Genomic DNA, 14,089 nt, shown 5'->3' with positions numbered 1-14,089 from the left:
ACAAAACCTAACGCGTACAAATGTCAAAGTCAGGATATGTGAAAAAATAAAAATTCTTGCAGCTAATGAACATACTGATATGTTATTTAGAAGAACATTTTTTTTTTCTTTTTTCTTTTCGTGACTTGTCGTAATAATAATAACATATATATATATATATATTATTGTGTTAAATATAGAAACATTAGGCGTTTACTAGAAAATTGCTAAGTATACAAAATGGGCATGCAAAGGCATTTACTAAAACGTTTCAAAATGCAATCGATTAAGGAATTAATTTGATATTTAGACAATGTTAAAGCGTCTCAACATGTGTGTGTGTAGTATATAAATTGCATAATTTGCTTAAACGACAATTAATATTACTACTAGTTTCTCTCTACCAACTTTTTAAACATTTTTTACTTGAAATATAATTATTTATTTTTATCTTCATGTAATTTTTAATATAATATTTTTTTGAAAAATTAAGATATTCATGTTAATATATTCACATAAAAATTGGTAAAATATATCAACTCTCATGGAGTCATGGTTTGAATGTTCTCATTTCTTTTTCTTTATTTCTTTTCATATATCAACTTTTAATTAAAGTTGGGTCCGCCAGGAAGAAAGATGAAAACACGGAGGTCCCACCAAAAAGGACACGTGTCCCAAAACTGGCCGCGCTCCAAAAAGGATGTGTAGAATGATTAATTCTTCTCATTTTGAGTTAAATTTTGTATATTGTTTTCTTAATTTGGGTAAATAAAATTAAACATTCAGAATACATCAAAATTATTCGACAATTTTAGAGAAAAAACATTTTGCTTTACAAATGTGTTATAGTTGTAAAGCCAAAATAAGTGTAAAGGTTCACAGACTATTTTAACGGACATTATTAATGTGTGAATTAAGAAGAAATTGAAACCTATTTATTCTTGTTTTTAATTAAAGCCAAAATTATGTATTTCTTATTGTTGCAATTTCCTCACAAGGTAGGGTTAAGGCCTGCGTACACTCTATCATCTCTAGATCCCACCTGATGAAAATATACTGGTGTGTTATTGTTGTTGTTGTGTTATTTTTTTACGGTCAATTCAAGATAAACATTTCATTTATGGGGTTGTGTGTATTCATGCAATTAATGATTCTTCAGAGTTAGAGTCTGAGGTGATCTTGAAAACGACCATGTATGAGTTGTTTTCTTCTTTTAACTAGTACTAGTAGTAGTATTAGTATACTTTTTAAAGGGTTCTAAGCACTATATAAGTGTATAAGTATTTTTAATATCAATAGGTAAAATTGGCCTACAACAACAACAAGTAACTATCATATCAAATACCATAAATGATTAATAACTTAAAAATTTGAAGAAAAACTTACTATAACCGATTAAATTACGATAAGAAGATAAGACTTCATTACACTTTCAGCAGCGTATATAACTTATATCTTTTAGTAAAATTATTGGAGGAAACTCCTATAATTAAGAATGTCAAAATTGAACACAAACCAAATGTCATTTCTTGCTGGTTATATTGCTCTAGGGCTCTAGGCATTTCCTAGTACCGACAAAATCATCATGAAAAAGAAATAAATAAAGTAGATAAAAGAAGTTGAACATCACCTTCATATATTTTGCTTTCTTACTTATGTCTTAATAGAGAAAAAAGTATCTTTAAACTTTAAAGTACAAGGATGGACAAGACTGTAAGTTTTCTTCTATGAGATGAAAAAAGATTTTCAAATATAGAGAAAGTATTTGTTCCACTTGCATGGGATATTGCTGTCGAAGAATAACTGCATGACAATAACATTTTAGTAAAGAGGCAATATAATCACTTTGAAGTCCCAACTTGTTTTGAGATATCAAAATCACATTCTTTCACTTTCACTTACACAATTTTAAAGAAGAGGACTCTGTTTCTTCTTCCTTTGCCTCCACGTGTACGTGCGCAGGTATCATAACTATCACTATTCCGATATAAAATTATGGATTATGAATTCTACCCTTTGAATTAATTATGTTCTAAAATTATAATAGTACATATTAAATAGATTCTTTTAAAACAAACACGGAATTTGAATCGAAACTATTGACAGTTGAACACGTAGAGTAAACGATACATGTTCAGCAGTCAGTACTATTAGTTCAAATTTTGTGTGTGAATTCCTCTTATCGATATTATTGAATTATAAACCTTTTATGTCCTTGAGAATTTGAAACCAAATTTATTGTATGGACGATTCCTACTGATTGATACTACTGGATCATTGAAGATTTGATTAATTTGCACTAAGATATATAGGCTACTATATTGCTACATGTTACCGTATTTAAACAACACCAATTTTTTTTTCCAGACCGTTGATTTGATTTCTAATATAATCGATTACTAAGATTAGGTTTATGTGTTTTTATTAGGGTATGAAAGCATCAAACAGAATCTTGACAGTCCATTCAAGAACAAAAGTATGAAGCTGTTGTCATGTCATAAAGAAAACCACAAACATTGTTTTTAACAGGCATCAAACACAAAATATAAATAAATTTTTATAAATTTATCCGACCACGTCCATGTCATTATTTACATGTAAACTAAAACTTTCCTACGTGGGCCGCCTTTGTATGTTTTACTAAGAAGCAGACTTATGCCAAATTGCCAGTATCCTTCGCGTATGTATGATTAGTTTAAGGGGAAAAAAGATATTACTAATGGCGAAATGATTGGTTACATTGATTTTTAGATCTCCATAACTTAAATTTTTTCCTTTTTAGTTTAATTATTTTATATATATATAATTAAAATGCCCTGCACATAAGGATTGAAAATAGTTTAACTTCTATATACCGACATTGTAAAATATGTACATGTATGTGTGTGTGTATATATATATATATATATACATGTAAAAGATAACTACATACACCATATAAACCGTCCATATATAAAAGGCGTGATTAGTATATAACCTGATAAGTAAAGCGTGGTACTTGTTACAACAAATTAAATATTTACTTACATTGTCATTATATATAAGTTAGAAAAATATATATCAAGAAAAAGATAGCTATTGAGAAAAATGAAAACTTTAATTTTAGAAAGCTATCCTTTTCTTTTCATCAGCTAAAATAGATGGATTAATTGATTGCAACCCTAAGTTTATAAAGCAATATTAGGGTTTTCAAGATTTTGCCAATGAAGAGGGAAGCATGGAAAACAACTATGGATCTTTGCTAACGTACGAAAAACTCATTAACAAAAGAACGGTAGGGAATAATGTAGGCAAAGGTTTTATCAAACAAATGTGTATCATTATTAACTCATGATTGACGTGAACATCCATCGGAAAGATTAAGTCAAATAATAAGACAGAGAAGAAAAGATAACGTAGCAATTAATTTACAAGTTCGAACCAATCCGTGGGATTAAATTTTTTATAATAGCTTAATTTAAGTTTTTGAAATCTGGTGATTATTATTTAATTAATAACAAGCAGAGGGTTGGTTGTGAAAACATTTTCTTTTTCGTGGTGGGAATGATGACAATGACTTGTTTTAAGATTTAATATGAATCATATATATATTTTGTGGTATTGTAAATTGTAACGGAGGATCGAATTGATTGGTTTGACTTAAGAAGATGAGATTTTTGTGACTTAACCCTGTGTCAGCTAGCTTTTAGAGTTTCATTTCTTGGCTACAATGGTTATGGGTTGTGATGGGATGGATAAGATCTCTTTATCTTTGAGCAGATGGATTTTTGACTTCTGAGTTTGGAATAACTTCTGATATTGAACATTTTTTTCCTTTAATCGGCACGCCGAATTAGTTGGCATCCCAATGCGGGTAGGGGACCTCTGGTACAACTAGAGTTCAATAAGGATTCGGCTCCAAAACTTAGTAGTTTTGGCCAAAATGTCGTTTTTATTGAAAGATAAGTTAATTACGTATAAATAATTTATGCATAACCTAATAAGCTGTTTTTTTTAAAATAAAAAACCCATAAACTTAAAATTTTAGATCAACCTTTAATCATCATCACAACAGTCTCAATGAAACAATTTTTTTTTCAGTTTCGCCGCTAAAGAAAACCCCAAAATGGTAGGAGAAATTAAAGGAAGAAATTATGTTATTGTTTGTATCATAGCCCCTAAGGAACATCCGGTAAAATTGAAAGAATACAGAGAACATTAACATTTAAATTAAATTTCAATATGATAGTTTATCAGCGCTATACAGATTTTAATTATCTCACATAGATCTAGTATAAAATAACACCGCAAAGTTATACAAGCATTATTTATACCGAAAATGAAATTAATGACAACCAAATGCGTTATAATATAATATCAAATTCAATATGGCGATTATTTTACTAATTTTTTAAAAACGACTATTAAATAGAGTAACTTCTCAAAACAAATAACCAACAAGTACTTTAAGAAAATGTGTGTCTAGAACTAGCAAATTTCTAGTCGCAACACTAACTATTTAAATGAAAATTCATTAGATTGTAGTTTATACTTTATAAACTCTATACCATTAATTCCATTTCATAACATAAATTTACAAGGTACTAACAACAATCTTTAAATGTATTAATTAATGAATCATAAGGTCTCCCAAAAAATTAAAACCATGAGAATTAATTAGATGTAGACCTAAAACTCGAGTTTGAATCAATATATAGGGTCAGAACTCAGAAGTCAGAATCCACATTAATCATTACTGCATGCAGTACTAGTTAAAAATACTACTATTTATTATCACATAGAGTCAACCAAAGGTAAATCTTTTACCAAGACCAAAATTTTACTATTTCAGTGGCTGTTCTTTTAATCATAGAGCAAGTAGGATGGTCCATACCAATTACTAAGTGCCATGGACCACTCTAAGCTAAAAAAGATAAAGCTAGAAAAGCTAGCTAGGGCTATAGTACTGTGAACAGCAGGGTACTACCATGTATATACAGCGTACAAATAACTCCTGCTGCAACAAAATTTCCAAAAATATAACTGAATCATGTGTGCTGTTGCTAGTTGAGAATACTCGGTTTCTCAATTCATGCCCGACTTTTTTGGGTGATGCTTTTAGTTTTTGACGTCGATATCCCTTGAATTGAATTTAAATACAATGATGATATAAATTTTCTTAACCTTACAGCTTAGTTTAATCGATATTTATATGCTGCAGACTATTTTATTTAAGTTATTAATCTCATTTTTTATTAGCGATTACTTATACTAATTTTTTAAGTGATCTGATAATGTGAAAAGCGATTATCAGTAGTTATTTTTTGAGCAATCTAATTGTATAAGAATTTAATTGTCAATATATAGAAGTTAAACTTGTATGCTCAGAAGGCTACACCTAGGTATTCAACGTTCTACTTCGGATGTATATGAAATATGTTATATGAAGATTTGAAGTTATAGAACTTGTCCCACAAAATATTGTGTAATCCATTTTTCTCTAAGTGAACCCGTTGTGCTAATGAAAGGCTTAGATGAATTTCTGCCTGAATATTAAGACAAATTATATAACTAGAAATAATGTCATTAAAATATGAGAGGAATGTAATCTAGAAACATAGGTGAATGAACACTGGCTCAAAGGTGGTCACTGGTCAGTATAGGATCAAGTATTACTTTTTATAGTATTAAATTAAATCTTGAATACCCTTAAAAAAATTTGATTTCTCCATTCAAATAACAATAATGCCACATATTTATAAATAGAGAGCTATAGATTCATCCAGATCCACAGAACAATTAAACCTGATGACCATATATTATATTATCCTTGCAGTATGAAGATCTTGACATCAAATATATATATATATATATATATATATAGATGTTGAAAAATTTGATAAAAGTAATTCACATGTTGGAAAAAAGAGCATGTACTATAGCTAACAAACGTTGCATATTAATATGGACCTACAAAAAGGAGAGAGGAGGGCCTAACACATAAAATCACAACAAGAGAATTGCGTAAGGAAAAGGGATTTGATATAGTACACAACACAAATGCCACGCCCACAACAATATTAAAAGTTGTTAACATGCGCGCCAGTGCATGTTGTTCCTTGACCTAAAAACTAGTACCAACCAGATTATATACTCATAAATTATATACTTCCCATCTATCAAAATTGCATGTATATTGAATGATGTCACTTTGTGCCATCATTCTTGTAACCCCTTATGGAATATGCACCCATGGTACAAAAATTAAAATGCCTGATAAGAGCGGTAGAGTCGCCGAGAAAGATGAAATCCGCATTTAAAATTTATAAGTTCTAAATTTATTATCACTAAATTTATAGCTTAATTTAGTTATATTGGATTTATAATTAAATATTTATATATAATGAATTTCCTAATTATAATTATAGAATCTAATCATAAATTACTGGGTTCATCCAAACTCCACTTAATATTGTAGTTCCACATCTACACAATATCTAGAATTTAAATGATGCATGTGAGTTTTGATCCGCCACTGGTCGGAATGCATTTAGAATTTTAAGACGTTTGGACAATATTTGGTTGAAGTTTGAAACAGAAAGGACATACTTGAACGTGAACTGAGAGTTAAAAAATTATTTCTGTTTGAACATGAATTCCACTTGAAAAAATATATCAAAGTTTTGTGAGCGGATGTCTTTATTGCACTTTAGCTACTCATCAAATCAATTTTTATACTTTAATTTGATTGAAATAATAATCCTTTGGTCTATCGGAAACAACCTATCTACCCAACAAAAGTAGAGGTAAGATCTGTGTATATTCTACTCTCCCAATTTCAGACTTCACTTATGGAATTACACTGGGTATCTTGTTGTTGTTGATATAATGGACCAGATTGTAAACACAAATAATTATTTAAAAATTCTAATAATACATCAAAACTTGATACAATTATTTCATTTTTTTTAACTTAAATATAAAATTTGAGTCGAAAATAATAAATGCATCGTCATCTATCGGGTAGTGCCAGTGGGGGGTTGGGGGGTTGGGGTTTAAGAAATAGAAGAAAATGGCAAGCGGCGAAGAAAAGTTAGTGACAGGACCACATTCCCTTTAACAGACAAATATTAAAGTTAGGAATAAAAAAGGAGTGAGGTCCATGCACGTGATTTAAGCGTGGGCACATCCTCCACAATGGTGTGATTCTAGCTACTATACCAAGCCAAATATAACCAAATCCATCATGTGATTTTTTCCAACAAGTGTTACTTTTGTCTTTTTGAATTTTGGCCCCAACTGCATGAACAAAATTCCTCCATGAATAACCAATAAAAAATTTACTTCCTTTCGAAATTTAGTTCGATGCACTAACTAAGTATCTATATAGTGCGAAAAAGAATCGTACCTCAAAGAGTGTAATATAGGTCGTCTATATATCCTGAAGAAACATTAGTGGGTGATTCCACGAAACGAACCCGTGACATATACAAGAGCGAATCTACCCTTAAGGTGTGGGTTCACGCCTAGTCACTTTTGTTCGTACCATGTATTTGTACGAAGAAACTCACGAAATATTTATAAATAGTTGATTGCGAACTATTTCTTATTTTATGTTAATTTGAAATTATTGTAGGAATCCGTAAACTTTGAAATAGGGGTCTGCCTCTAGTAACGTATGGGGTCGCACGAAGACAACTTTACTATGATCCAAGACTCCCCTCTATTAATCCCATGTTGACCTTTTAATTTATTTCTTTGAGTTCTTTGTCTTATAGAAATATTTCTGGTATCCACACATTGGAAATGAGACATGTTGGAAGAGAATAGTTTATCCAAAAACTAAGTATCTTTTTTACATGTTTCTGAAAATATCTTGCAAGTTTTTCTTTTATTCGTTTGTTGAATATTGATGTTACAACTTACAAGTAGCTCTATCTCGCAGGAAGCTGCAGCTTATGATAAGTAGCACCTCAAGTTTTGAGTATAAATTCTAAGCATGCACTATATTTAAGAAATACTTATAGAATTTAATTTGGTATCTTATTTAGAAAGTAATTGCAGGTAATTTTAGTAATAAGCATTCATTTATAAACTATAAGAAAAAAGTGGTAATATGCATTCATTTAAAAAGTGATAAGTAAACTGTTATAAAAATTAAATTCATAAAGAACTTAAATTCTGAATCTGCCCCTATATACGAACTGCACCAATTAGATATATTAGCAAGTGTATACCTATATTTTTTTTTCCAAAGTCAGACTTCCTTTATCGAACGGCTCCTTTTGTTTACAATAAAAGTGATGGTTCGAACTGGGCTATCTCAAATAAGCGGTACATAATCAACAATACCAATGTTAAGCTACTTTTCTACTTAAGAGTTACCAATTTGTTCACTCTATTATCTTTTCATAAAATCAATGAGAAATTGAGAAAAATAGGAAGGAAAAAAGAAAAAGAAAAAAGATGATGGTCCCAAAAATTGGAGATAGAAAAGATTGGTGGGTGGCTTTAATACAAGGGGGGTGGGGTGTGTTTAATTAGAATTAGTTGGAAAAATTGGACCACCTCATCTGATGACAATAGGGCCATAGTTTTGGGAATATTTTGCACTGCCACAATGTTAATGGCATCTAATTCCAACCAGTAGTAAGCTGACTCTTCTTACTCTTTTCTGTCTTTACATGCCTCACCCCCTACCCCACCCCCCTCAAAAATCTTGTTCTAAAAGGTCTAGTTTTGGAAGTTTTGATCAGACTGTTAGCCCCACAAATGAAGGAAACAGACTAGTGAAAAAAAACACCATCTGAAAAAGCCTGATTACAGACTATAGCTTAACTTCAGTTCTGGGGATTTGTATCTTTTCTTTTTGGGACTTCCCTCCTGTGCTGATAATGATATGGGCTCATGACAATTAACCAATAATGGCATAATGAGTTTTTAGGGTTTCAAGATTATAAGTATATAATATATGGTATAGTAATCAAGAACAAAAAAAATGTGATCTTGGCAGCTTGTAGGATGTATATGTGTACCAGGGAAATATATATGATCTTTTTTCTAACTCGTAGTTCCAGTTTAGATGTCTACTTCACAAAGCAATAGTTATCTTGAATTTTATCCAGCACTACTTACGTTTAATTTTATGGATACCTGTCTGACTAAATATTAAAGGTTACAAAAGAAAGAATAGACTGTTAAAATTAAGCTCTTAACATGACATGATATATGTGTCTATATTAATACTCTCTCTGTCCCAAATTATTTGTCGCTTTTCACTTCTTAAATTTAAATTATGTAAACTTTGATCAATATTTTTAAATATACTTTTAAGTCAACATGAGAAATATTGCAACTTATACTATTTTATGTATAGTTTTTGAATATCTAAATTTTACTTTTAAAATATTGAATTATTCTAATCTAATTTAGCTTCGAAGATCAGTCACATTGCCTCTCGATAAGGAAAAACCGACACATATTTAGGACGGAGAAAATATGTTATTAAAAGTAAAATGAAAAATTTAAAGCTAACTTGTTTCTAAATGTAGAAAGCTATTGTTCTTTTTGGAACAAACTAAAAAAAAAATAGTGTCATATAATTAAAATAGAGAACAATAATTGGTTTAACTTATTAAATCATATTTTAAAGGAGGTTGATTGAATTCGTTTTACGTCGTCTTTTAATTGGTTTAAGGATTAATTATTGAAGAGGGGGTGTCTTTGATTTAATTTTCTTTCCAGGAAGTCTATTTTGTAAGTATTGATACATCCTTGTTTTTTGCTTGAGAGAGAAAGTAAGAGAGCAAAAAAGCATATATCAATGAAAACCATGGCTTAGAAGTCATCATCACACACCCCCTTAGGCCTCTCTCTCTCTCTCCTTAACCTCTGGAAGTTCCATAATGTTTTCTTCTTCAACAGTACACCTATAAATCATCTAATCATCCTGTGTTTTCTAAGGATGTGTTCATAGTACACTTGGTTTTTTTGAAAGAAAGTGTTAGAGAAAACTAACAGGGAGAAAAAGGTCCATTTCTTGATCTTCTTTTTACCTTTTTTCTTTCTTGTTTTGAAGTTTTAAGTTTTAACTAGTCATGTATATGCAAAGAAAAGTTGGTACAAGCACTTGTGTGAATAAAAATTCAATCTTTTTGTTCAAAAGAGGTAAGTTTGGTGGTAACTACGTATATAAAAACCCTTTATTTTAGGTTCACTTGATCTTTGCCTTTTGATGTTCTTCACTCTACCTATGTCATTTCTTACCATTTTTGGGTTGTTTTAATAAAAGATATGCAGATCTTGATGGATTTTTTGTTTGTTGCAGGAGTATGAAAGTACTTAAAGAGTGATAAAGCTCAGATCTTTATGGCTGGTCATCAAGAAAGTGAAGAGATTAAACCAAGATCAATGGTAACTAGTACTGGTTATTGGTATTCAGATAGTAATACAAATCCAAATATGGTGAATCATCATCATCAGTTGCAAAATTTTGAACAAAATCCAGAGATGTATAACTTGACTTCTGGTATGGAAATGATAGGGTTTCCACCAAACAATAATCCTCATGTGTTATGGAAAGGTAATTTTCTCAACAAGATTGGTGATGGTAATAGTGGTGCTGGTCCTTCATCTTCCAAGAATATTACTGAACAATTTTACCAACATGGTAATTTCACTAAGGGGCCAGCTGATTTTACTACAAGTAGTGAAAATATGTTGGTGACACCAACTGATGATCATCATCAAGAAACTTGGCATGAGAATAATAGAACATTACTTGTTGATGATCCATCTTTAAGATGTGTATTTCCTTGTGAAGGAAATGAAAGGCCAAGTCAAGGACTTTCACTATCTCTCTGTTCATCAAATCCTTCTAGTATTGGTTTACAGTCTTTTGAACTGAGAAATCAACAAGAAATAGGAGGACTAATACATGATGGTTTTTTGGGAAAATCTGCAAATTTCCAACATCAAGGGTACTTTAATCATCAGATTAGGGACTCGAAATACTTAGGTCCGGCTCAGGAGCTGCTCGGTGAATTCTGTAGTCTCGGAATAAAGCAAAATGATTCATCAAAAGTACAAAAGCAACAACAAAAGCCCCACCAATGGCAAGATCATGAGAGTGCTAGTACTTCAAAAAAGCAACCTTTACAGTCCCTTGACCTCTTAGAACTTCAGAAAAGAAAAACAAAATTGCTTCAAATGCTTGAAGAGGTATATTCTTACGTTCTTTTTAATGTTTCTTTGAATCTTTTTGAAGTTTTCACTTGTATTTGACATGAAATAGTTAAAAGTTCAAATCTTCAACTAATTTAGAGACTGAAGGCCCTTTTCCATCAATGCCCACATGGTGATAATTTCACTATTTCATTAATTTTTTAGAACACCCTCTATTCTTGTTCACCCTCTATGAAGTAAAGATTAATAAAGATACAATTTTTTTTGCTTTTCTTGGTTAATTTTTTCCACTCATTTTACATGGACTTGTCTGTTTATTTATTTATGTGTAGGTGGATAGAAGGTACAAGCACTATTGTGATCAAATGAAAGCAGTTGTATCATCATTTGAAGCAGTGGCTGGAAATGGAGCAGCAACAGTTTACTCATCCTTAGCAGCAAGGGCAATGTCAAGGCATTTCAGATGCCTAAGAGATGGAATTGTGGGACAAATTAGGGCCACAAAAAAGGCCATGGGAGAAAAAGACAGTAGTACTAGTCTTGTTCCTGGTTCAACTAGAGGGGAAACACCAAGACTCAGGCTTCTTGATCAAACTCTAAGGCAACAAAAAGCTTTTCAACAGATGAATATGATGGAAGCTCATCCATGGAGACCACAACGCGGTCTCCCAGAAAGATCAGTTTCCGTCCTGCGTGCTTGGCTCTTTGAACACTTTCTTCACCCGTAAGTCGGATCCCAGATTTAAATTTGATGAACTCAACTTACTGTAATTTGTGTATAAATTATGTATATTATACATCTACTAGCTATTGGGTGAGGCTATACATATATGTGTAATACAAAACTATGAATATTTACTAGGAGAGAATCAAAGTTTTGTACAAAAACAAAAAGAAACATTAGAACCCCACTTGTAGTTCTAGTACCAAGGATATGTCCATGGGCCATCAATCATTGTTCACAAAAATAGCTAAATATCTTGGAGTTACTCACTATCTGTTGCTACAGTAACTCCTTTTTCTTTTTTCATTTGTAGGTTTCAAGTTTTAACTATACTATACTACCTCAGAACTATGCCTATAGAATTTTTGTTGATTTCATTTTGTTATATCACATGGAAGTACAAAATATTTTTAAACTATGGTACAAGTACAAACTATATTTACTTTCTTCTTTATGGAAACTTTGCAGGTACCCAAGTGATGTTGATAAACACATTTTAGCCCGCCAAACTGGTCTTTCAAGAAGCCAGGCATGTCCCTTTCTCCACTATAACATCATTTTACTCTCCATATATGAATAGTTTTATGTTAATGAGGCATATCTTCTTAGAATATCCATTTCACAGTTTGAAATTAATTAAATAATGTAATTAACATTTTGTTTAGTATAGCCTTTTTGTCTTTGAATTATGTCATATAATATATACACTATATATATATATAAAAAGGCACACTATCGGTCAGTTACCATTTGTACCAGGTTACACATTTTTGCTTATCATAGAGACGTATTATCGAGCTTAAATTATATGCACTGACAGTATAAAGATTTTTTACACTATCGGTATATTTTGACCTATTATGAAAGATGGCTTTCCATTTTTTTTAAGGTTACCAATTATTGTTTGTGTAGAGAATTATCTGCAATTGTCTTTTAAGTGCTCTAAGGGTATAAATTTTTTTAATACCGTTAATGTATAAAACTTATGCTCTTTGACCTTATAACTGATCTGATTGTTTACACTATCAATACATATAACTTGAAATCTTTGTCTTTTACCAGGTATCTTGCGTGTAAGAATCAATGTATTTTCTTTTTCTTTTGGGCAGGTGTCAAATTGGTTCATCAATGCAAGGGTAAGGCTATGGAAGCCAATGGTGGAAGAAATGTACTTAGAAGAAACCAAAGAAGAAGAGAATAATCTTGGATCTCCAGATGGATCAAAAGCCCTTGATGACATGAATGGTATTAATCATAATCATCCTCAGTCAGTACACATTGATCAAGATCAAAAGCCAAATCTTGTAAGAATAGACTCTGAGTGCATATCTTCCATCATAAATCACCGTCATGAGAAAAATGATACCAACAAAAATTGCCTTCAACATGATCATCATCATCAAGTTCAAAACTATGGAGTAAGAGCTGGAGATCAATCGTTTGGCGCGATCGAGCTAGATTTTTCATCATATAATCAAAATTCAACTGGAGCAATTGCCTATGGAAATAATGAGAGTGTGCAACATAATCTTGGAGGGGGTGTTTCTTTAACATTGGGTTTACAACAACATGGTGGAAGTGGATCAATGGGATTAAGTACATTTTCTCAAGCATCTCAAAGTTCACTTTTTTATCCTAGAGATGATCAAGTTCAATATTCATCACTTTTGGATAGTGAAAATCAGAACTTGCCTTACAGAAACTTGATGGGGGCACAACTTCTTCATGATTTGGCTGGTTAAAAAAGAAGAACAAGAAGAAGAAGATATAATAGTTCTTGATGAATTATATACTTCTTTGGACCTTATTGGTGATCATAGGTAGATATTTAGTAGTACTAGCTAGTAGTTGCAACATGGGGTATAGATTAAAGAAGTGATTTGGAAACATACAATTAAAAATCTACATTTTGGTGACATGAACTTTTGTTTCTATAGCTGGTAATTCTTGGATGCTAGCTTTTTTGTGAAAATAGTTTGGTACGTGTTACCACCATGCATCCAAATTATTGCCAGTGATCTATTGAAGCAAATATCAGTATATACAGATTTTGCAATTTGAAAAACAAAAAAGAAAAGTACAGTATTATAAATCTCTATCTCTCTCTCGATCGCTCGCTCTCTCTCTTGTTTGAGATTCTTTGGTAGCACAAGTGATGGAATCATGTGTGGTTCTAATAATTCAAATGAGAAAAATTTTAATTTTAATTTTGTAAGGATGCTT

At 31.2% G+C, this 14,089-nt stretch overlaps 1 protein-coding gene across 2 annotated transcripts; it reads left to right on the top strand.

Moving 5' to 3' along the window:
* The first annotated feature begins 9,678 nt into the window (after nucleotides 1-9,678).
* On the top strand, nucleotides 9,679-13,958 carry LOC132634870 (homeobox protein BEL1 homolog). 2 transcript variants are annotated; one of them, XM_060350984.1, is made up of 5 exons: nucleotides 9,679-9,988; nucleotides 10,286-11,178; nucleotides 11,475-11,866; nucleotides 12,335-12,395; nucleotides 12,976-13,958. In XM_060350984.1, the coding sequence occupies exons 2-5, from the start codon at nucleotides 10,327-10,329 to the stop codon at nucleotides 13,606-13,608; spliced, it is 1,938 nt and encodes a 645-aa protein (XP_060206967.1). In that variant the 5' UTR covers nucleotides 9,679-9,988; nucleotides 10,286-10,326; the 3' UTR covers nucleotides 13,609-13,958. The 2 variants fall into 2 exon arrangements, with proteins under 2 accessions (XP_060206967.1, XP_060206968.1); XM_060350985.1 differs by lacking the exon at nucleotides 9,679-9,988 and adding an exon at nucleotides 9,998-10,125.
* The last annotated feature ends 131 nt before the right edge of the window (nucleotides 13,959-14,089 follow it).

This window comes from Lycium barbarum, chromosome 4, assembly GCF_019175385.1.
Source record: "Lycium barbarum isolate Lr01 chromosome 4, ASM1917538v2, whole genome shotgun sequence".
NCBI lineage: Eukaryota > Viridiplantae > Streptophyta > Magnoliopsida > Solanales > Solanaceae > Lycium > Lycium barbarum.
Note: the sequence above shows the minus strand (reverse complement) of the source record. Positions and strands in the feature narration are given on the sequence as shown.

What these genes read in the sequence shown, in the direction of transcription:
- LOC132634870 (XM_060350984.1), top strand. Translation starts at nt 10,327, where the DNA reads ATGGCTGGTCATCAAGAAAGTGAAGAGATTAAACCAAGATCAATGGTA. An exon ending in TTTGAACACTTTCTTCACCC is followed by an intron (nt 11,867 to 12,334) that starts GTAAGTCGGATC and finishes GAAACTTTGCAG; the next exon opens with GTACCCAAGTGATGTTGATA. An exon ending in CTGGTCTTTCAAGAAGCCAG is followed by an intron (nt 12,396 to 12,975) that starts GCATGTCCCTTT and finishes TCTTTTGGGCAG; the next exon opens with GTGTCAAATTGGTTCATCAA.